At 34.0% G+C, this 25,549-nt stretch overlaps 1 protein-coding gene across 9 annotated transcripts; it reads left to right on the top strand.

Moving 5' to 3' along the window:
* Positions 1-698: 698 nt before the first annotated feature.
* On the top strand, positions 699-23,728 carry LOC140750253 (PHD finger protein 14). Of its 9 annotated transcripts, none has more exons than XM_073083689.1 (26): positions 699-793; positions 882-1,046; positions 1,336-1,469; positions 1,793-1,904; positions 1,997-2,125; positions 2,266-2,348; positions 2,678-2,832; positions 3,514-3,666; positions 4,078-4,193; positions 4,496-4,614; positions 5,089-5,274; positions 5,482-5,672; positions 6,949-7,055; positions 7,802-7,949; positions 8,970-9,744; positions 9,932-10,039; positions 10,522-10,620; positions 11,113-11,163; positions 11,570-11,685; positions 12,708-12,816; positions 18,163-18,261; positions 18,645-18,752; positions 19,090-19,143; positions 20,700-20,815; positions 21,393-21,501; positions 22,720-23,728. In XM_073083689.1, exons 1-26 carry the CDS (start codon positions 784-786, stop codon positions 22,735-22,737), a joined length of 3,570 nt encoding a protein of 1,189 aa, XP_072939790.1. In that variant the 5' UTR covers positions 699-783; the 3' UTR covers positions 22,738-23,728. The 9 variants fall into 9 exon arrangements, with proteins under 9 accessions (XP_072939790.1, XP_072939793.1, XP_072939789.1 ...); XM_073083692.1 differs by having other exon boundaries at positions 1,333-1,469; positions 7,006-7,055; XM_073083688.1 differs by having other exon boundaries at positions 1,333-1,469.
* The last annotated feature ends 1,821 nt before the right edge of the window (positions 23,729-25,549 follow it).

Raw genomic sequence — 25,549 nt, 5'->3', positions numbered from 1 at the left:
AATAATATCAGCGGGGAAGAATGTGGTGAAAACGCCATAAAAGATTTAAATGATTAAAACGTATGTCACTCATATACTATTGCTAATGTCACCTAGTTTTCTGTTTAATAAAACCTTTAATATTCGGGTTTATCTTATTACAGGAACATTGACGGCCGACGACATTTATTATAAGTAATTGAGTGGGGGCTATATACCCGACTTTGTGCAGTTCAAATTGCAATTGTGTGTCCAAAACTGTCCTCATACAGTTGACATATTAACTGCAAAGATACCTGATGATAAATCAAATTTTATTGTGAATCATTAGACCAAAGATAAAATTTGCTCATAAAAACATAATATACAGTTGCAACAAAAATTTAAATTTATAATATTATTACTGTATACAGTATAATAATAATAATGCTTTAAAATTATATTACTTATATTCTTTTATATCACTTTACCGGGTACAAATACTTATAAAAGAAACATATTGAAATATCGATATTATCGATTTTGTTATGCAGTTTTTTTCTATATGACTAGATTCAATTTTACCACAGATAAAAAATAAATGCAATAAACGTTGACTAACCAAACAATTGCATCTTTTTATAAATCACTACATCAAAGGGAAATGAAACACCAAAAGATGTGTTAAAAACAAAAATAAATAAAAAAAAAACAGTGAATGCTATACCGGTGTTTGTGCAAAGTTTTTGCATAGTGTATTCCGTAAAGTCTATGTAATGTAATGTTCGTCTAGTAAAGGACAATTAAAAAAGTTCATATATCAAAATGAGTAATCGTAGGTGGATTTTAGATGGTTTTAAGTTATTACTTTGGTTATATTGGGTGTAGTTTTAAAGTGTAGTTGTGATTATTAAAATTTACAGAGGGCAGGGCAACCGCGAAGCGAAAAGTGAAACCAGTGGAGCCTCAGTCATTGCTTGATTTCGATCTTGGTGAAGGAGAGAGTTCTGACGACTCTGATTTTAGGATTGAAGACCACCCCGAAGAAAGTGACGATTACTCGATAAATTCAGATGATGATGAAAAAAGTACGCTCTAGATTTGTTAACTATTTATAAACTTAAAATTGGCATTGCTTGAATTGGATGGAATGACGTGCATTTATAAATAAACACCCGCAAACTTTTAATCGATACTAGATTGTAACTTAGTTTAGCTGAAGTTTGAGATCGATTATTCCAACAATTTGACTAACTGATGAGTATACTACTGATGAGTATACTAATTTTCTATATGAACTCTCTTTATGAGCTGTCTTAGTTATAGGATTTTATTTATATTAGGAAATTGTTGTTTATTTATTTTTTTATATAGAAGGAGGTGCAAAACATTCTAGTTCGGACGAACAGTCCGGGTCAGACATGGAGGAAGGGTTCAAAAACACTACTAAAATCGGTGAAGATGTCTCTGTCAATAATCTACTGGAAAAAGCTAAACAACAACAATTTAAGGTTTGTTTAATTTCGTTACCTACTTCCATCATAGTTAATACAATTTTGTTTGATATTTTTATGCTCTTAACTTCACTGTTTAATTATTAAAATAAATCATATATAATATATAATTTTTGTGTCAGAATTAGTTCCATACTCCTCCGAAACAGCTTTACCGATTTTCACCAAATTTTAGATGCATATTCAGTAGGTTTGAGAATCGGCTACTATCTATTTTTCATACGTAACAAGGATTGTTCACTCTTAACATTTTTTTTTATTAATATGGCAACACAACATTTGCCGGGTCAGCTAGTAATAAAAAGAAATCTTTTTTTTAGTTTCCAGGTGAATTAGCCAACATTCTGATATGTGCTGGCTGCCTGGGTTCTAGAAGTGATGACTACAATGAAATAGTGGAATGTGATGGGTGTGGGGTCACTGTACATGAAGGTAAGTAGAACATTAATAGCATAAATTCTATAAACAGAAATGATAATTTTTTTTTTTTGTGAAATGTATGAAATTCTATTTTTTTCTTGTAGGTTGCTATGGAGTGTCTGATGTTACCAGTGAGTCGAGCACTTTTAGCTCGGCCTCCACAGAGCCCTGGTTCTGTGAAGCTTGCAAAGCTGGAGTCACTGATCCTAATTGTGAACTATGTCCTAATAAAGGTAATTACCAAAATTTTTTATTCATGGCTAAATCAGAAAAGGGGATCTCTGACTGTGCTAAGTGATCAAAGCTATGACGACATCATGCTCTACATGTTAACAGTTATCACATCCTTCTAATATGTACATATTTATTTTAGGAGGCATATTTAAGGAGACAGAAGTTGGTGCCTGGGTGCACCTTGTCTGTGCTCTTTATGTTCCCGGAGTGGCATTTTCTGAGGTAAGCAATGTAGATTAGACATTTGATAGTTTTAACATAAAGTTCATGTCATGTCAAAATGTTTTTTATCCAGTGGTTTAAATATGTATAATTTCCATTGATTTTTAATAATAAAAAAAAAGTACTAAATGAAAAACAGTTAATAGTAAACTAATCACTACAAAAGTGAAAAAAGAATACTCCTATCAAATATGTTTCTTTGATGGGATTATTTTCGGGTTATGAAAGGGATATTAAAAAAAAAATAGAATGCTTTTATGCCATATAATATTAAAGATGTAAAAGAAATATATGTGTAGTTTATTAACATATATTTTTTTAATAAACAGGTGGAGAAGTTATCAGGAGTCACACTGTTCGAAATGGCGTATTCCCGGTGGGGTGCGCGTTCGTGTTCTATGTGCGAGGACACCACGCTCGCCCGCACCGGCGTTTGCGTTGGCTGCGATGCCGGTCTTTGCAAGACCTTCTTTCATGTAACTTGGTAAGGATTTCTCAAGTGTATGTCATCCAGTATGCAATATTAAAAGGTGGTAGAACTCTTTATGGTTCGATTCCGGCGGAACCACCGCCACACCTATTTCTGCCTAATAACAGCAGTGTTAGGCACTGCTGTGTTCCGGTTTGAAGGGTGTGGTAAGGGAGACATACTTTTTCGAGGCGTTCCAGCTTAGTCCTCAGGGGTATCGGCGCATTTTTGGCCGACCTCAGATAGGAATATCTAATCCTATCTGGGGTTGATTACAGATGTCCATGGGCGGCAGTAGCCACTTACCATCAGGTGGACTGCATGCCCGTCTGCTGCTCCTATGTTATAAAAAGAAACAAAAAATATTAGGAGTTCAGGCCATACTCTGCTACTCTGGACAACTGCAGATTGATAGATTTTATACATTGTTGAATTAATTTCTTGAGATTTTTGAAGCATTTATGTTCTCACAAAATGTTTTTCATCATTGAAGTATGTTAAAGCAGAAAATTAATATATTGTCCCTTTGTGTGACTTTTATCCTTTCTAGTGACGATGTGTATGTATTATCGCATATTTATTTTATTCAGTCAGAGGCTTGGTTAAAACTGATAGTGTTACAAAAGTAATATCTTCTGTAACAAAAAAAATTAAACATGATTCAAAAAATTAAAACTTTTTTCAATTTTTTTGTAGTGGCCAGCGGGAAGGGCTACTGGCAGAAGCGCATTCAGATGAAGTGGAGCAAGCAGATCCATTTTATGCACATTGCAGACTCCATTCAGACAAGACTCTGGTCAAGAAACGTAAACGGAGTTGGCTGGCATTACAACTGAGGACTGCTAAAAGGTGAAATGGAAATGATAAAAATAATTTTTTCATTGTCTCTGGAACATTATATTGCTCCATATTTTTTTTAATTGGAATTTAATTTTTTTTTATAATATAGGAGTATCAGACGAACAGGCATTCCACCTGATGGTAAGTGGCTACTGCCGCCTGTGGACAACAGTAATCAACCGCAGGTAAAATTATTCTCATCTGGGGTCGGCTACAGATGCACTGCTTCCCCTGAGGACTAAGCTGGAACGCCTAAGTAAAGTAGGTCTGGCTTACCAAACCCTTCAAATAGGAACACAGCAGCGCTTAACACTGCTGTTATTAGGCAGAAACAGGTGTGGCGGCGGTGCACAACGAAAGGTTCTACCACCTTTACAATATTATTTATGTCAGTACATATATTTCTACGTTATTATTTAGGAAAGAAGAGTTAGTGCAAAAAATTGGGACAGCAGAGGAGCTCAGAATTCAACGAAAGCTGGTACGGTACAGGAAGAAGTACGCACAGCAGAAAGAAAACAGAAATCCTCCTTGGGGTAAGCACCATGTTTATCAGATATTAATAATATAATTTTTGTCAGTGAATGGTAAATCCAGGTTTTAATATTTAATAGTTAAATACTTTAATAAGTTGTCAAATGGCAAGTGATCACATTCTGGAAAATTTAATGTTAGTTGTACTAATTCGTGAAGCTTTGTTTCCGAAATTAAGTAGACATGAAGATGAAATATTATACAATTGTTAAAACATTTCTTTTCATCTCACCTGTAGCATGTGTAAACGGTATTATATTAACTTATGTGTATACATTATAGTGATAATATGATTATTTGACAGTACCAACTCAGAAAATGGCGCGGATGCTGTATAGCAGTGCTTCTGCCATGCGGAAATTTCAACACAAAGCAGAATGTATGGGCATCGACACACACGCTTTGGAGTTTCAAGATGCTCAGGCAAGCTATTTACCTATCATTTTATTGTAGTTTTAAATATTGGTCGAGAAGATTCGGAGTAAATTTACTGTTACGAATAGACAGACACAAGTGATCATATGAGGGTTCCATTACTTCGTTCGTTCGTTAATATAAGAAATATAGACCGATTTTGTAATTTGCTGGTTGCTGTAATGAACATCTGAGCTGAATGTTAGTCTACACTCTGTCTACTCTAACTACAGTAGGTGCAATAATACCAATGCGAATGTTTTCCATGAAATAACAAAACGCATAAATATTTATCTCTAGTCACTATCCACTAGAGTCTAGTGGATACTCCTGCAGAAAATGTAAAAATAAAATCGTGTCCAAAATACAACTTTTTTTCGAGAGTTTTTTGATAATAATAAGTGGAGCTAATCACAGATGTGTTGCAACTTTTAATGACTAAGTTCTTTCTTTCGATAAGTAACTCCGATATTAACTCCCCAGATGGCAGCCCTGAAAGACGTTTCCCGCCGCTGGCATGTCCCTCCGGCTTTCTCCGTAGAGTTCGTCGGCTACTACCTCGAGCGGAACTCGCGTGTGTCGTCCCTGAGGAAATCTCTCGAACGCCTCACGAAAGAGAACGAGCAGTACCTAGCTGGGGAAGAGAATCTCAGGACGGATTATGATGAGGCAAGTAAATCATTGTGTGTGGTATCTAACTGGAGGTTCAAGTTCTAATAGTAATTTTTTTCCATACTAAATGTGAGACCTTAAAAGTATACATTGCACATGTACTTTTTAGTACAGTACTTTTTAATCAGTTGGTTTTGAAACAAATTCCATGAAAATTATAAGTGATTTATTAATATAAGGGCTTGAAACATAATGTTGTTCCAGGCGGCCAAAGAAAATGCTGAGGCTCTTGCGCAATTAGCATCTACAAAAGAAGCTCTCAAGAAAATATATGACGTTATCATGGCCCTCAGTCCTAAAAAGGCTATACCGCCGATAATGGAAGATAAGCCTCTGTTACCGGCAGTGATACCCCGCTCTACTCCCAAAGTCACTCCACAACAGTTGCAGAAGCGGTATGTAATGTGTTATAGTATGTATAATATGCAATATTTAAGTAATATCTATGCTTTAATAAGCAATGAAGAAGTATCTATGAAATAACTAACAATTTGGATGGCAATTTTATTAGTTCTGTATAGAGACAATGTTGTGCTTCCCAAATTTATTAGATAGGGTATGCAAAAAATAGGTATCAGTCTTAATAAAAAGAATTTTGTTTCGAAACATGAAAGCTACATAATGTGATAGCACTACAAAAAAAGAAATTATAACCTTATTATCTATCTGGCATATTATATATATCTGGCAATATTAATTGAATTTTTTTCCATGTTGTTGTACATAAAATGCGTCTTAATACATATTTGAAATTGAATAGGACCAGCTTTATGCCTTGAGGGGGGATCGCTTGCTCAAGTTCTTACTGCAATTGAAAATTTTTATTTGAGTAAAATTTCCATTCAAATCAGTATTTTGCAAAATGTATCTGTAAAAGTAGACAACTGTTTACAGTTTTAAACACACTAGCTATATATATCATATACTTACTGTATATTGGTACTGCAATTTATAATATTGAAAAGAAGTTTGAATACAATGATAAAATAAAAATAAAATATCTTGGTGGTGGATATAACAGCTTATGGGCTACTGCTCAAATACCATCTATATAATGAGACAAAGTAATCAGATAGACACTCGAGTGTCATTTTATTATAGTTTTTTAAGTTAACAGATTTATACACATAAAAATATTGTACCTGGTACAATGATTTTTATGTGTAACTTTGTGAAAATACGTGTTATGTAAGGTAGCATAAAATTACATTATAAGACGTGGTGGTGGTGTATAAATTGATTCCTTGCATGCATTTGGGAGGAAAGTCGCTTTATAATTTTATATAGCACATTTTAAAGATATGTATTATCAGTGACGGACTCAAACTCGGACGATGATAGGACTCAAAATTCAGACAAAAAATTTAACTCCTAAGCTGGGGGCCTTAGGAGTTCTAAAATTATGTATTTAATTACTGTATTTTTGTGTTCCTTTCTCTAAAAACACTTAATTAACTATAATTTACCACTTATCACTTACCATCAGCCTACCATTGTCTGGGTTTAGTCCCACCAAAAGAAAAGCCTGGATCTGTCATTGCATATCTATAAAGTCATGTTGTTATTTTATCCAACCTTGCAAAACAATTCCCTACTGGAATCTATTTGATTACTTTGTCAATGTATTGAAGCTAGTATGGTATCAAACTGTATGTATGAGTGGACCAGCAGGTGTATGTCTGTGCCCACCGCGGCCGCACTTAAGATGGGCGTTGGTTTTCCTCTTAGCGACAACCCGGACGCACGCCAAGGAAAAGTTTTGTCAACTTCGATGGAAGGTCAGTGGCAGCTTTATATTATTAGTTTTTTATTTCTATTACAAATGTCCTAGGGTTGTAACAAAACATCTTTTAGCAGTGTTCAAGCTTATGTATTGTTATTTATTTGTATTTTTTCTATCTAGCATTGGTTACTAGATGTCCATTATCCAAAAACAGGTAGTTTACTTATTATAATACGACAGCGTTTTATAGATAAAGCGTTACGTGGGAATGAGAATGACTACTAGCTATTGCAACAGCAACAATGGCACCACTAACAAGTGCTACCATTTCTAAGTCATTTTATTGTGGGTTTTGTATGTTATTAAAATAAGTAACTGCTTATATGACAAGGATTTTTTTTGGAAAAATAAATTTCGTACCATTGATGCATCACTTGGTTATGGTTTAGTCACTGGGAAAAATTAAAAATGGTCCAATGTACGGGTGAAATTCAAGTGAATGAACAAAAATGATTATAGGCAACGTAAGAGATTAGCCATAGGCGACTGGCAGTTCATAGTTCTAGTCGGGGGATGGGATTTGGAGGATCAAACTCCTTCAAAATCCTTAGCAAGGATTATATATAGTACGTATCCAGGGCGAGGGATGATCTCGTGATCGAGTCTGAAAGGACTGTACCAGAAAACAAGATCTAGTCGAGGTTGTTAGGTCGGTACGTAGGGTGTAGCCACACACCCTCATCACGTATACCGCGCGTGCCCGTGTCCGCGGCGAGTACTGGCAGTGTGGGTGTGTCGCAGCGGAGCTGGGGCGCGCGTGCGCGGTGTGCGGGCGCCGCAGCGAGCGCCACCTGATGGCGGCGTGCGACACGTGCCGCCAGCACTACCACCTGCACTGCCTCAACCCGCCGCTGCAGCGCCCGCCCAAGAAGAGCAAGCTCTACGGATGGTGAGACAAACATCCAATTTATACTATTGCGTAGTTCGTATATAGAAAGAAAAGAAAGAAACCATTTATTTTACATGCCATACAAGTTACAACATACAAAAGAAAATTATAACAATGGAAGAGATACAATAAAAAAAAAATAATAAATAAAAAACACGTGACGTAAACGCACACGTAAACGTATAGCAGCAAAATGGTCGCACTCAGTCTCTGCCGACGCCTGTGAGAAATAACAAACTCCGGCGACTGGTTTTCAGTGCGGCCCTGTACGTCGTGCAACTCTGACCAACGATGCCACACCAATTACACTATACTAAATGTATTATCTACAGTATATGTCATTAACACTTCCACACTCTATGTTCTCCTAGTTTGTTACTATTGCATACCATCAACGCATAATGCATACATCGTCCATCAATTCGTATATACTATTGTTTTAGTGACGCATAGGTCATACACTCACACACACACACACACACACACACACACACACACACACACACACACACACACACACATACACGCTTGGATTTTAAAACCCAGGAGATGCCCCACGGCTGACTATCCTCTTATCCCACCTAACACCACAGGGATTATAGGAGCGGCTGAAAAACAGCGCTATTCGAATCCCTTATTCTGAGACAGCAATGCTGAGCCGAATTCCTTTTGTCATATTAATATTACTGTAAAATGTACATTTATTCTTTGTGTAAACTGTGTTATTATGGCAATAAACGTTTATTATTATTATTATTAAGGACGAGATGGTTGTGAGACATAGTTTACCAAGGTATTTCCATGAGTGGAGTAATTGAGGATTGCAACATACTTTATGGTTCATCTCCTTTAATATTATTATAAAAACTTTATAGTCACATATTTCCCCTCAGATTGAAAAGAGATTAAGACATAACCAATCCCTGTGGCTCAATACAGATTATTTAATCTTAAACACCTTTAAATATACACATTTAGTAATATCATATTTTGCTCATATAATTCTCTATCTGTTCACAGGCAATGTTCTGAGTGTGACAAGACTTCAGATTCTGAGCCAGAAGTGTTAGAGAAGAAAGTGCCGCGTCGATCACGCATCCGCTACAGCAAGGACGGCGCTATCATATGCGGGCCGCGCAGCCTCGGCTCTTTAGCGGACTCTCCTCCGCCTAAATTAAAAAATAAAAAAGATAGCAAATTGAAACTGGACACAACCCTGTCCTCCGAAAATCTATCACCAATAAAAGTAACGATTAAACCGTTTGAGTTCAGCAGCGACGGGACCGACGGTGCGGATGTAAAGTCTAAAAAAGATAAGAAAGGAAAAGTGAAGAAAGATCACACCTCTACTCCGGTCACGAATGAATCGAAGAAGCTCCATAAACGTAGCTTCACTTCGCCAATACTCACTAACACGCCGTTAATGTCAATAACACCTATCGTTGCAGATAGCCCGTACGATTCTCAAAATGAAAACTCGACTGACTCTAACAACGTGTTGCTGACGAAAAAAGAAGACTCATATACACAAAACTTATCGTTCTCAGCTCTTCTAAACGAATCGAAGGAGAGGGATAGTAAGACGATAGAGAGTTCGATAGAGAACACGTTAGCGAATCTATCCTCTGATATCGCTACATACAAAGCAAACAGAAAACGTAGAAAGGAGAAGCATCGGTCGAGATATTCTCCTGATTTGCTACGCTCGCCGTCAAAGTCTCATAAACACAAAAGAAAGAAGAAGACACAAGATATGGAGAATCCAGAGCCGCCTCATCCTCGAATCACCATAAAGGTTACAAATTCAATTTCCAATATCATATTGAATAACTACATTTTAAAATATTTGCACTTATAATACTACAAAGAAGTATTTTTTATTATTATTAGCTATTTTAAATCCAGAACAAATGAAAACGTAGTAATATATTTATATGGCTGGTGTGAACATAATTTTTAATAATAATTAATTTTATATGTAGATCAAGCCTATTCCGAAGCCCGACGGATCTTTGGACACGCAAATGTTTTACGTTCCTACGGACAGCAATGACGGTCCGCCGCCTGCAGTAATGAAGAAAATATCAAAGGTATTTTGTTATTAATTTTTTATTGTACATGGATGTTTAAGAACCTTTAGTTAAATGCCACAAAAATCGAATAAACGATGTTACTTGACTGGGAAATTAATCTACTTTTCATAGAATCTGAGACCAATCGTGCAACGAGATAATTATGTTTTATAAGACAAACCTACTACTTATTCCGGTTGTACCTTGTTACATTTTTGCATATGTTTTTCTTGACTATGTTCTTATAGCAATTAAAACAAAAGTTCATCCTTTAATTTAAATCTGGTTGTACATCAATACAATACAGTTTATTTTTTTATTTCATTGACATTTTATACTACCTGACCATAATTAGTGGTGCTTCATAATTATTTAGATAATCATCTGCTCAGGAATCGATTTCTTTAAAATTCTAAACCTCTAATATTTCATTTAGATTTAATGTACTGTTGTGAGAACATAATTATTTAAACAATACATATTAATGTTGGTGACTGTAGCAAGCGGAGGAGCCATTGAAATCTCCGCCTCGGCCGGTTCTACCTCCGCCGCCGGAGCCCAGTCCTGTAGCCTCAACGTCTGCAGCTGCTTCCGGATCTGTAAGCATCTTTTTATATCTGTTTAACTCTGTTGCAAAGTCTGATATGATATATTTTAATGAAGATGATTCAAATGAGTGTTTATAAGCACGTCACCATTGTTCTGTATAATGTGTAAGCTAAAACATAAAATACTTTTTTAATTACATTCATAATTTAAATTTACTCAACTCAGTCATAGTAAAATTTTTACTCATATCTCATTATCCAAGCGAGCATTACTCATATCTCATATTCATTTTAAATATATCGTAAGCGTAGGACTCGTTTCATTAATTTGATAGATGTCCGAAACATTGCAGTTTCCACTTATAAGAAAAATATTAAGAAAAGGATTACTATAACGATACTTAAAAATACAGACATCATTACTAATGTTAAAATAAGCAAAACAATGTTTCGGTTCTTGCAAAGACCTTAATACTTTATTGTAAGTATTTTTACTATTTATTACTATTACTATCTATAACGCTTATAATAATTCTGTGCAAGCGGCTAAAGGATCTTCCTGAGCTACCTCCACCAACGTGGACGAAGCCTAAGGTAACTTTGTTAATGTAGAAAGATTGTCATTGAGAATTTTATTATCTTGCTACACTGCGTTATGTTTATTGTTATATACATGTGAGTTTGGGTTTAAAGAATCTGGGTAAATTTTTTTTTAAGAGATTTTTACTTGGAAGTCTCGGACAAATTGGTTTAGAAAAATGACAGATCAAGTTTCGGTGTAGGTATTAACAACTCAAGATGGCCGATTTACTCGATTAATTACTTAATTTTATCAAAATTCCATTAAAAACATATTTAAACTGATTTGATATTAAGTTTCATTGTTTCTTGAAATTGAAGAAATAAAAAACCTTGAATGTTTATTATATTTCGTTATAGTATATTTTTAAGAAGTGTAAAGCTAGTAAATAAATATACGTAACGTGTGCACGTGTCCCAGCGGATCCGGTCGCGCGCGGTGCGGCACAGCGTGTGCGTGGTGTCGGCGCCGGCCGCGCCCGCGCTGTCGCGCTGCGACGTGTGCGCGCAGCCCGGCGACGCCTCCAACCTCGTCAGGTGATACTATACTATAGTCCGATTCATAATTAGGTGTCCAAAATGTAAACAAACAAATGTCACTGTCAAAATTAACACGAAACAAAAACTTTAACAAACTCAACAAAAAACGAAGACTTTACAATTATTCACAATTTAACAAACGCGCTACGAAAACGATTATACATTCGAGTTCAATCACAATCATGAAAATGAATAACATCAGCTACGAAACTCAAAAATAACGGCACAAGAAATGTTCTGGGTTCCGATTGTGTTACCATTATCACATTTTATTTTCTACCATAAACTTTGTTTTTTATTATTATTACTGTATGGATCGAAATTGAGGTGATATAAATACTAAAAAATGTGAATTAATCTTAATTTATTTAGATTATTATTTTATTATTATTGTATTACTTTAATATCGACAAAAATAAGAAACTACCATTTCTAACGTTTTTTCTTGATAGGTCAACACCTTTGTTTACATTTTGGACACCTAATTATGAATCAGACTATATGTCACTATTATCCTTAAAGTACCACAATAAACAATGTTTTCTATGACAAACATTTAGATTAATATTTGATTTCTGATCTTTAATTAATTTATTATAAAATTTATAATTTATTTAGAATCTAAATATATTCAGAGTTAACATGTTTGAACTAGAATATAAAAAATCTATTTCAAAGCGGTACAACTTATCGTGGTTCAACTTCGGAAGCACAACCGCTACACTTCTGCCTCATAACAGAAGTGTTAAGTGCTGCAGTTTCTTGGTTTGAAGAGTGTGTTAAGAGAGAATAACTTTAATTATGTTCTAACTTTGTCTCGAAGGGTAGCAATGCATCTGAGGCCGATCGCAAACAAAGTACCAATCTTATCTAGGGTTGATTACAATTGCTTATAAGCGGCGGTAATCACTTACAATCAAATGGACTGTTTGCTACAGTAGTTTTATATAATCTAGTAAGATTATAAAAAAACGATAGTGTATAAATAACTTTTATATATTTTCTTTTGTGTCGTTTAGATGCGACGAGTGCTCGAAGGTGTACCACTTCAAGTGCTTGGAGCCGCCGCTGAACAAGAACCCCAAGAAGCGCGGCTACTCGTGGCACTGTGCGGACTGTGATCCTACCGTAAGTTATACATTTATATAGACATTATATAGTCTTGATGCAAAAAGCTACTTTTTAAAGTGGACTGTGCGAGTTTGACTTGGTTTGTGGCACTGTCGTACTCAACATACAGTGTCTCATATGAATACTGTGTAAATGTTAAATCCCGTTGAGTTTTAACGCGTCACTCAGTGATTGGTGTTTGGTGAAAGGATTTATAGAAACACTGTCAATTCAGGTTGGTTTTAGTTTTTTGTATTTTTAATATACGTCGTGTCCATATCGTTTTCAGTTAATGTGTTAATTTTAATTATCAAATGATATCGGTTACATCAGGTCAATTGGGGTAGACAACAGGGATTCTTTGCATTTACATAATATGTTGTTGCAAAAAGGTATGTTACAGATTGTTTAAAAAAACGAGCTGTCTCTTTAATTACATATTTATCACAGTCACTCTCTTGGTACTCATACATATCACTTAATAACGATTGTAAACGAATAACATCACTAATAGGGTATTACGGTCATTTTATGAAATGTTTTGAATGATTTTTAGTGTTTTAAATATATTACATTTTTTATTTCAATTTAATTAATCCGGAAGTTACGAATTTTTGCGAAGAAACACTAGCCACTTTTCTATTTTTCTAGTAAATACTCATATTGCATATTGAATTGCAATAACATCGGCATCGAAATGACTACTAGAATTTACATAATCGAAAAGCAAACTACAAAGAGTGAATTCAAAAATTGAATTATAAAATGTACACTGAATTGTTATGAACAGAAATATATATAATTATGTCTATTATATATATTAGAATTTTCCTATCATGGTGCGTAATACCCTTTTTTTTTCGTGGGGAACCCCGTCATAGGTTCCTCTCAGTTGCGGGGCAGCTGAGAGGATATGCCGGACTCCTACCGGCTAAAACCCCACGGTGTTCCTCTGTACGCCCTTTGTTGGGACCACGGGTACGCTAGTAGGACTCTTCCGCAGAAGGTGGTGCGGTAATACCCTACTGGTTGCATTTCACATAGCTTTTTAAAATAGCAGTTGCTTTAGTTAATAAAAATAAAAGTGATCAAGCCGATCATCGTCGATGTGGTATTTATGATTAATATTTTTAATAGACATGAGGATATTTATAAGTAGGAAACATTTTTATGTTATAATTATAATCCTCTATAATCAATCACCTTATGGAGAGTTCGATATAATATCAATAGCTTTGTTAAGTAAATATCCCATCTGCATGGATTATTTGCCTGTTTAAAACGGCATTCCTTGTCTATTTCTTTATGTGGCAGTGTCGCTTTTAATTATGTGTTATTAGCTATTGGTAACATATAGGAGGTGTATTAAGAAGTTTTACAAGCGCAGTAAGTAATAGTTTTGACTTGCTTACTCTTAAATTTGCATAGAAGGGAAAAAACAGGCCTCTATAGCAATAATATTTAACAGAAAACGATATGTGGACACGGTGTATAAGAAAATTTATAAACATGACAGTGGCCACCGGTTTTAATAAATCTTGATGTTAAACACAGAGAATAATATTATGTCTGTGTCCTCAAATGTATGTATGTATGTGTAAATGTATGTGTGTATAAAGTTTACTTAATGAATTTTTAAATGGATCAATAAAAATGTATACAATTGTATCGAATTGTACGAAAGGTTGTCTCGACGTCTATAAAATTTAAGCGTCTGCTTGTAATTTCATGTGTCCCAAAATTACCATTTTCTAAAGAAATAAGCTTAGAAAATGGTCCGATACGAAAACGTACAAGTCCCAAGTTTTGTGTCAGTCTATTAGAACAGGTATATCTTGGAAATTACTGCCAATTTACTTTATCTGCCAATTTACTAAGCACAGTATAGTACTGTGTAGAATTTTACAGAATATTACATAGTTTTTTAAACCTCTGAGAATTAGACATGAGCCGTTATGCATGCAGTGAGACAGTTATGGGTTGACGACTAATATATTTGGCTCATGGCTTTAGCTTGCATAAAAATAAAATATAAATCCCCTCCAGGCATCACACCGCGGTCGAAAGTGACGTCTGGTGGGGAAGCTCTCAAATTACTTTACATTATATTTTAGTAAACGTGCAGAAAAGTATACGGAATATGAAATATGACGTCATAATATTTTAAAGCAGACTATTTAATCAAACTAAATCTACACATTCGCAAACTTAATTTGTACTTAAGAAAAATCTGTTGTCATCGAATTTCTTCTTTATATCTTTTTAATCTTATCACATATGAGATTGAAAAACGTGTAATGATTACTTGAAAAGCTAAAAACTTTACATTAAGCTGTAAATAAATATTATAACCGTTTATATTAAAAGTACGTTGTTTACAGGATTTGGAGGATAACAACTGAGCGGTAAACCTGACAGCCGCGAATCAAATGATCATTAAATATTAAGTTTCCAATAATTTATCTTTAGTAGTGCTAGCCACTAGCTTGATTATAGTCTTTTGCCTAAAGATTGTAAGATTTCTACTTGAGTATTAATTCTTACATTTAGTTCGGAAGTATTTGATGGTAATTGCAGTAAATACGTGAAATACATATAACGTGGAAGGTCAGTGTAGGGTTCTATTGCGGTGGCATTCTCGTTAATGATTTCACCGCATAGCATTGCAACGGCATTTGAAGCTTTACTAATTTCTTATAGCAAAGTATTGCCGTATCACATCTATGGCTTTATGATATGGGAATTGAGGCTTACGTTGCTAAATCATGCTGTCATTTTGAAAGATGATATTAGCATCCACTGGGCATGAAGGATTCATGAAGGATAGCACTAATTAAAATTAATTGTGACCAAGGTTGTTTAACTCATCGAGTGGGATCAGGTGCCTGTTACCGTCTAAAGTAGGCTACTTCATCAGCATAAAAAATGTCAGTAATAGTAGATAGTAGTAAAACTATGGGTAAGCTCAAAATAAGTAAGTTATGCTTACTACTTGTATGGTGTGCTTCATTATTGTTGGTAAATGCAGCTTTTTGAAGATCATTTATTTAGGTAAACACCTTTAGAAATATCTCATTTTCAGTATTCACGTTATTTTTTTTAATATCACTTAGAGGCAACAACGAAATAATAACTGAGTTTTTAATGAAATAAGGTTGATATTTTTTACATAAATTAAGCCCGTGGACCTACGAAACTTCGATAATATCCAATTAAATCATACATGTTTCATTCAATTGTGTTGTCAAAATTCATGTATGTATGTATCACTTTAATCAAGACGGAAAGGGCGGGGAGAGTATGTATGGTTTAAATGGATAATGAGATCATTAAAAAGTTTTATTCACATAATGTAAACATGATTATGTGCATGCATCAATAGAAAAAATGTGAGATCTGCTTTTTATGGTGGATTTTCGTACCTATTTTTGGTTATCATCATATTATTGAACTGACACTGCCATTTATAACTGCCACATAGGTAGTATATTTTCTAATCACTTTTTATACATATTACCATTTCCATCTAAAAACTATAAATCCTTTGTTGCAGTCAGTATTCTCTGAAACGTCGTCGAAATATAAAACAGTAATATATTAAATTAAATTTACACTGTGAAACGTCAAAGTTTGTCATTGCAAAAATAAATGTATTACATAATAAACGTGTTATGGAGAGTCGAGCAGGTTTTTTTTTATTTCTACCCACGATTTTTTAACGATATATTTTATATCGTCCAATCGCTTGAAGCCATTTGTAACTCGTGAATAAATCCAGTACAGTAAAAGTACGAGTGCGCGGGCGTAAACTACCCCCAAACTTGCACGTTCTTTGTTCGAGTTTGAACTTCAGCGGATGGCAGAATAATGCGAGGACTTGCGGAGTTAGAGTGCGCGTACCAGGAATTTGCCACTCTAAAAAAATCGCACGTCCTTGTACTGCAAATACTCCATAACAAATGGTAAAGTTTAATGAACATTTCTAATTTTACTTCGGTGACGGTAGTTGTTAAGAGCTTTAGTTAAGCAATGTTGTAAAAGTCGGTTGAGTGAAAATTTAACAATACATCGATGCGAACAATTTCTGAGTTTCTGCTGTTTATTATGAGATGTTTGTATAAGTTTTTGCCAAATTAATTTTAATATATTCAACGTTTTTAAACATGGCCAAGTGTTCTAAGTTTTTAATATAAAGTAAAAGGTTTCTATTTAATTTACTTAATTTTAATTTAATATTGTATAAGTAAGATAGGTTGTGAAGCTAGACTTAAGTATTTAAGTTAAGTAAGTACCTTGCGTTGAAACATAAGTTCTGAACTTTGTCTATTTTGGAAACAAAATTTTTGCAAATGCAAGCTTTATAGGTGCAATTTAATTTTTGTAATACTTATTATTATTATTCTTATGATCTAAATCCTTTTAAGCAATATGTAAGTAAAAAAAATGTTTATTTATTCAGGCCTCTCCGCGAAAATATTTACGTGTGGCAAATATGTAGTAAACTAATACAACCAATAATATTATATTCAAAGCCATGAAAATGTATACGGTGAAAAGTAAGCGAGCAGAATCAATTTAAGTAAGTATAACTTACACACATGGAAGTTCCTTAAAGGGGAAAAGTTTCCTTTCAAAATTTGTACGTTCTTTGTTCGACTGAACAAGTTCCGTGAAAGACCGAATTCCTCATCACTTCTGAGTTAGTTTGCGCTTTTCTCACAAATTGTCACTTGTTACGAAACAGCGACGATTATAATTATACTAACTAATTAACATTTACAAGTAGAAAGTGAAAGTGTGTAAGACATAATAATATAAGGTATAAGCATCGTATGAAATTCTATCTGCCAGTTTAAAATAGAAATAAATACATTTTAAAGTAAATGAGAACGTGGTTCCAATACAGATAAGGTTTTATTTAAAATTTGTTTTTAATAATTTAGGTTAGTTAATAAATTAGTAAAAAATTATAAGCACCGTCGTTAGGCATATAAAATGATAGGGAGGCAAGTAGTATAAAATATTTTACTTAGTACAGGAACGTCTTCAAAATTAAAGAACGTTCTTATTATAGTACCTACTTTTTAGAATCCGAAATATGGATGATACGAAACTAGGCTCCTACAGTCCATACAAACTAACCGCGCTCAATTCAACGTTGCTTAACTGGAGATAACATTTCTGACATTGTGCCAGTGTAAATGCTTTACTAATCGTGTGATAAAAATTAGTCGTAATATTGCTTCGATTTTCGTACTTTATACAGGTAAATCTAAGCCCGAATCTGCCAACTATAGCTGTTCATCATTATTGTATATTATTATATTTGAAATGACCTAAAACATTGATTTATTTATTTTATAGCGCAAGTCTGGTCGTAAACGCGAAGGATCTTTAGATACGTCAAAGTTCGTCGTGCCGGACAGCAAAGGGCCGCTTGTCGTGATCAAGAAGATGCCAAAGGTAAACGCCGAACTTTAAAATTAATAAAATTAGCAGTGAGGTCGTTATAAATGTGAAGTGTTTTTTATTTAAAGAACCGTTATTTTCTTATCTCTATAATTTATTTGCGCGAAATCAGTACATAAAAACATGTTTGAACTTTTTCTCTCTAACTCTATTTATTTCCGTCAGAACAGGGTCAAATAACTCTAAAATTAAAATATGACTAGTTGTTGTATTAAAAAAACCGCTGAAGCTGTGTGCAGACTACATTATTAATTTCAGATGTAGGGGCAATAATTGACTGTTATTTGCCAATAGATATCATCTATAGTTTGTCTTATTTTCGTTTTTGTGATTATTACCGTTATTATTATGTGTCACGTGTTGCGCTTATTTAACAGAAAGCGGATAATCAGTTGTTGAAACCCCCACCGACGTCCGCGCCGTCGGCGCTACCGGCTCCGAGTCAGAATCCTGCAGGATTTGCAACTCCATCCACTTCTACATCTGTAAGTCTATATAGCTGTGTTACAAACAAAAAATCTCAAAAATCGAGCTCAAATATAGGCTATACACGCCATGGAATTTTTAATTTCTATTTATTTACCTTTTAATCGATTGTGTTTTATTACAGCCGTTGAAATGATATATAAGAAAAAAATACCAGTTTTATATAAAGTGTAAAATTACTACACATTCTACTTATATTATTTATGACATTTCTTTATTAGATGTAGGATTTATTAAAGTTGTGATAAATTAATGATTTTATATTGCATGTAATAATTATTCTGGTTGTAAGCAGATTTTATTCAATTTTATGTGGTATTACCATTTTTATGCAAGCGGCTGAAGGAACTGCCTAAACTATCGACACCAACGACATGGGTGAAACCACAGGTAAAATATTTTTAACAATTTCTATAATTTAACAGCAGTAGTTGCGTTTCTGTGTCCAGAATGTACAGACGAGGTATTCTAATACAGGGTGAATTTTTAAAACGGGCCTTCAGGGCGAAATCCGAAACTATAAGGATTAGCGAAAAATGCTGATAGGAGTTACGAGGCCGATTTTGATAAAAACTAAAACTGCATCATTACTTTTTTATAATAACTTTTTCCCTAGCCGGGAATCGAACGAGTTCATTTTGAAAAAAAATGCACCCTCTATATTATTCCACTATCTGATAGTGTTGCTTATAAGGATCAAAATCTGGAAAGTAATGATAAATGACAAACTAAAGGAAAAGCCTCAATTTTAAGAAAATACATATTTTTTCATATTAATTTGGCAGTTAAGTTCCCGCCATTAATCAATTTAAATATTTCATGTATTAACATTTTTTTTGGCTCAATGTTTCTAATCATTCGAAGTGAACGTTTTGTTTCTCAATAATTTATATTTTTATGTCCGACTTAGCTTTGGGCGGAGTTTCGTTTAATACAGATGTAAAGTTGACAATTTGCGAGAAATACTTAAAGAGTCAAATCCGAGTGATTACTAAACAATGAGATATAGAAAATCATATTTAACGTTAAAACAAAGTTGTAAACAAGAAACAATAAGAATTTACTGTTTAATCAGTTATCTATTTTCATTAAAAAAATAAATCCTAAAAACGGCGGTAACTTATTTGCCAAACTATTACTTTCTCATACTAAGCCGTATGTCATAGTCATAACATCGAATAATTAGTTGATTAACCAATAAATTCTTCAATGGTATGACTTATGTATGTTTCTAAAGAATTATACATAAATCATTTGTTATGTAGAATCCTTAAGGATTAGTATGCCAATGTATGGAAAAATACGTATTTTCTTCAAAATTTTCCTTTTCCTTTAATTTGTCACATAACATTACTTCCCAGAATTTGATCCTTATAAGCGACACTGTCAGATAGTGGAATAATACAGAGGTGTTTGTGGTGTTTTTTTTCAAAATGAACTCGTTCGATTCCCGGCTAAGGAAAAAAATATTTTAAAAAATTAATGATGCAGTTTTAGTTTTTATCAAAATCGGCCTCGTAACTCCTTTCAGCATTTTTCGCTAATCCTTATAGTTTCGGATTTGGCCCTGAAGGCCCGTTTTAAAAATTCACCCTGTATACCCCTCAAGAATAGAAAATATATTTTTATACTAAGTTGTAGTGTGTATTAAAACTTCCTTAAGTAGTTTTTAAAGATAGAAACAGCTCACCTGATACTATATGGTAACTGTTGGACATAGCCTTAATTATCTTTTAAAAAGACTGGGATTCAGCATGAAGCCGATGACACCTCAGGAATAAGGTGGTCGCTTAAGTAATTTAGATGACGTCTAACACAATTTTCTATCCTTCATGAGGAGGTGGTAATTTTCGGGTCCAATTATATTAATTGGCTTATTATTATAAGGCTAATGGATGGATATATTATTTGTACGACTTTTAAATACAATTTATATTTCCGTGCAGAGTATCCGTTCCCGCGCGGTGCGGCACAGCGTGTGCGTGGTGTCGGCGCCGGCCGCGCCGCCCATGACGCACTGCGACGTGTGCTCGCAGCCCGGACACACCACCAACCTCGTCAGGTAACCGCTATCATCCCTATTTCGTTATTCAGTAAGCTGGGACGATGAATAAATCGATCTTTAATAAGCAATGAACGATGAATTTTGATACCACTTAGGTACGATAGGTACTAATGCCAAAAGCGAAAAAAACAAGGAGCAGCGTTATTTCAATATCCGAAAGGCTCGTATTTGGGTTCATTTACTGTACAAACATAAAAAAATGTCAGATGCGTGCGGCGATGAATCAAATTACTTAAATAAATAGTTATATAAATAATTGCATATTTATTAAATATAAATAAAAACAAAACACTAGGAAGACATACTTATCCCAGGCTTCCTCCACAGGCTTAGTCCTCAGGGGTATCGGTGCATCTGTGGCGGACATCAGGTAGAAATATCTAATCCTATCTTGGGTTGATTGCAGATGTCCATGGGCGGCAGTAGCCACTTACCATCAATTGGGCTTCATGCTCGTCTGCTACTCCTACATTAAAATAAAACTTTTTTTAAAACAATACCTTTACAGGCGTTATTTTTTGACAATATTAATATTTTCCTATTCCACTTTATTCTTTTGTATTGTATCATTTAGATGCGACGAGTGCTCGAAGGTGTACCACTTCAAGTGCTTGGAGCCGCCGCTGAACAAGAACCCCAAGAAGCGCGGCTACTCGTGGCACTGTGCGGACTGTGATCCTACCGTAAGTTACATATGTGTTATAGTGAGGTAAATATACTAACAATTTCATAGTTTAACGCTGACTTAACCAGTGAGGTGTGTAAATATTGTTTTTAACTTAGCATTTAGGTTTAAAGCACTAACAAAAATGTCTATGAGAAGACGATTTAGATGCATGTCCAATATTTTTTAGAATCTGCCAGGTAGTTAGGATATTTGAAATGTATTTTATTGTAATCACAAAATCATTGCAGCGAAACGAGCAATAATTCATCATTCATGCTAAGGAAACTAGTGCTATTATTATTGAAACAAAATTATTTTATTTTTATTGAATATTTGAAAAATGTTACCTTAAAATCTAAATTAAAAAAATAGTGCTTTGTATATTGAATATTGTATATCTTGCAATTTAAAAAAAATGTACTGAAATTAAGACATATACAGATGTAGTTTTAATAGCGACAAACTAGAATAATAGTTGTATAGAGTTCATTTGATTACGTCTGTATATTATGTGAATTAGAAATATGCGAGTTGCATTTTGTATAAGTTTCATCCTCATGTTTCATCCTCATAAAAATGTCATCAACATTTGTGAATGAATGTTATATAATAGGGTATTTGACTATAATGAAAATATCGATCGAAATGTTATTAGCTTAAAAGTAAATATTTTATAAGCCAATTCCCAAAAAATATTTAAAAACATTTGTGAAATTCTTAATAAAATAATTTAATTTCATGTTCGACCACTTAATTAAAAACGCCCGGGATTGGCTGAAGCTAAAGTGACGTCATGCGGGTATTATCAGTATGCCGAACTTTAGTTTGATACCTCAGTGTTTATTTTTCCATGTTAATAAGTTTATATTTGTTGAAACATTATAAAAGCTAATTAACTGTCATTTTTTATCCTCTGAAGAATGCCTATCGCTATTGTAGCTTCGTAGTTAATTTTGTTAAATAATTCGTGACGTCACGTATCACGTATCATACGACGCTTGTCAAGTGACCGACTGTTTTAGTGCAGCGTTTCGCTTTAAGTAGTAAAACATGTTCTTTATGTTCTTTTTACAAATAAATAACCCTTATTTTGTAAAAAAAAAACGGTGATATGGGCTCATGGTACGTATACGCAAAAATAAAACCCTTTCCCAAAAACTGTCAAGTACCCTATTGTTGTACATAATATATGACATATTATCACGTGTAAACCCGTAGAATACCTTGTTTACAGGATTTGGAGGATAATTGAGCGGTTAACCCGAGTCACGATCGCATCGTTATTAGTACTTAGTTTCTAGTCACTGTAGTCTACGGATAAAATATTAAAACTGGAACTACTTACTTCTATCTTTTTTAAATAAAAATGTACGTTATTAATCAGACAATTTGCATTTATTGCATTAGAAGGCTTGAACATTAATATATTTATATTAACTTCTATGTTAACAGTTAAGGAGCAAGTCGTAGCTTCAATATTATGTAGTGATGTAACCACAATTTTGAAAATTCTAGTCATATTATTTATTTATTATACCTAGTCATAGACGTTGTTGTATTAATGTTTTTTAATATTACTTTTTAAATATACGTAAATACTAAGTATAAAAAGTAGTTTTAATGCTCAAGGAAGTATTATTTGTTAATATAGGATGCCCATGGCGTAAAATAAAATGCGTTAGTGAGAGAAAATTTCCTGTCTGCTCACATAAAGATGTGTAACATAACTCATTATGTTCCCACTGCTGGGCACGGGTCTTCTCTCAGAGTGAGGACTTTAGGTTGATAAGGTTTAAACTATTATAATAAAGATATTTTAAGAAAGTTAGTTATATAGTAGCTACTTATACAGCTTTTTACTGTAGGTGCACATATATGCACATTCATTATATTTATTATGGAAAAGCCGATATAATAGGTGAATGGATAACGCTGGGGATGAACAGTGCTTATCAGCAGTGCTAGACTGCTTTAATATTTTTGAAAGAGCTTTTTTTAAATGCCCTGTTACTATTATTAGAGTTATGAATATAAATCAATGTCTATTTATGTATTACTTTTTCGAAATACATTTTAATGTGTAGTAGCAAACAAGTGTTAACGTTTTTAAAATTATGTCATTGTATTGCAGAATAATATGCAATTAAAATATTAATTAATTATTTTATTAATTACATTCATGGTATCTTTACAGGACGTAGTGACTGAAATGTAAAACGTAATAAAGATATTTTGAAGAGAAATCCTATTTTATTTATCTCCGATATACATACCTACTTATATCGAATTCCTATATATTATGTCGAATATGTCGAATTATACTTAATTATAATAAATTTATTAGTATAATATTTTTATATCTTCCACTGTTATGGAGTGAAAAGGTTAAAGGTTTAGATCTTGGTCCTCTAAGCTTTGGTTAACTTAACGTAACTTTGAAAATAATAGTGACAATAATACTATACATAGTCCATCGTCTCTCTTATCTTTATTATATAGAGCTAGAAAGCTACGTATATAGGATCCGAGATTGAACTGGTAAAATTTTGCATCGCAATATTTTTATGGGTTTAAACTCGTGAATTTGAGAAAAAGTGCTTGCACTGGTTCCTGTAAATACCTACAGCGCCCGGCGGCCGAACTTTTTGCAGAGCTACTCCGCTCGCCTAGGTCTTTGAGTTAATATTAGAACTGCAGATTGAAAGCCTTCAAACGGTGAACGGCAAAAGCTGAATAAGTTAGCAAATTGGCTGCACGAACAAATTCAAGTATAACTTACACGAAAGTTCGAGTGAGGGGGAAAACTTACTCCCAAACTTATGTTCTTTGTTGAACCACAACTTTGGCCAATGACAAAATTATCACTTGCTGAGCTGGAGTGTGCTTTGTGCTACTTTGGATGCGAATCTTGTTTTAAGACGATTAACTTGAATTAATTAATTCAATAAGATGTTGAGTTGAGTTTTAGTTAGGTACTTGAAAAGGTTGGAAATATTGAAGTAATTAGTCGCTTATGTCGTATATACGAGGCCCCATAAACTACAGACTTTTTATCGAGCAATAGTTTGCTCGGATCTTTAATCAGTACGAGTATCGGCCGATACCTAATCGTGTAATGCGCACGTGCATAGGTCGGTACTTCCTTACTCTGATTAAAGGCCCGAGTATATTATCGTCCGTCAGAAAGACTAGTTTGCGGTGGCTCTAATGGAAATCAGTACCCTGTAAGTAGTAAAGCACGTACATAACCAGATGTATCTATATAAAAAATCAAGTAATTTTCAGTAAAATGACTAACGTGGCACATAAGTCCCCTATATGAACATTACTTGAGAAGAACATGACCTGAAGCAGACGGCGGGTAATCGCTGGATGCAGACGGCTCAAGACCGGTCGGAGTGGCGAAGACTAGGGGAGGCCTATGTCCAACACTGGACTTTTAAAGCTTGATAGATAGAGGAGGTCTAGTAGCGTTACATATCCACACACACAATAAACTGGAACATATCAAAAGGCATTAAATCGTTATTCCACTGAGTAAATATCTCGCGATTATAAATACCTATATTACATATACATACTTGTTATTATTTCATCCTAAGATGAAACAGTAAAATAATGTGTTTTAAAAATAGGTATGATTGGATTTAATAAACAAAACTGGCATTATTTTAGGTTTGCGTATATTATTATTAACTTATACCACATCCTATCACAATAGTAAGAACTCCGTGCTCAAATTAATAGGTGTAGAACCAACTATCAACTCCGTAGTTCAAGCGCTTAAACAATCTTAGAAACTTTATAAAGTTCCAGCACATTGCATGTTTAACACGTGGAAGTACCTATTTATTAGCTGTTGTAAGGGCAAGTGATTGTTAACTACGCACCACTCACACCACAAGTTTGTTCCGTATTCCCAACAAACTTAGAACAACTGCATAATGTCTTTATTGAATGCTCTGCGCTCCTTCCAATTATTTCACCTCGTAAATTCTGCGCAAAGTTTGTATATTCTTCGCAACATATTTCATTAAGTACCTTAACAAAGTTTAACTACATAA

Source organism: Epargyreus clarus, unplaced genomic scaffold (assembly GCF_041222505.1).
Source record: "Epargyreus clarus isolate Ecla_fem2 unplaced genomic scaffold, WU_Ecla_fem_2.2 ptg000019l, whole genome shotgun sequence".
Taxonomy (NCBI): Eukaryota; Metazoa; Arthropoda; class Insecta; order Lepidoptera; family Hesperiidae; genus Epargyreus; species Epargyreus clarus.
The sequence above is the reverse complement of the archived record's forward strand: the minus strand, read 5'-3'. Positions and strand labels throughout refer to the sequence as shown.

Excerpts from the sequence above, each read along its gene's own strand:
- LOC140750253 (XM_073083688.1), top strand. Across the intron at positions 5,673-6,948 it reads CCACAACAGTTGCAGAAGCG|GTGTATGTCTGTGCCCACCG; the intron begins GTATGTAATGTG and ends GTGGACCAGCAG. Across the intron at positions 10,621-11,112 it reads CTGCAGCTGCTTCCGGATCT|CGGCTAAAGGATCTTCCTGA; the intron begins GTAAGCATCTTT and ends ATTCTGTGCAAG.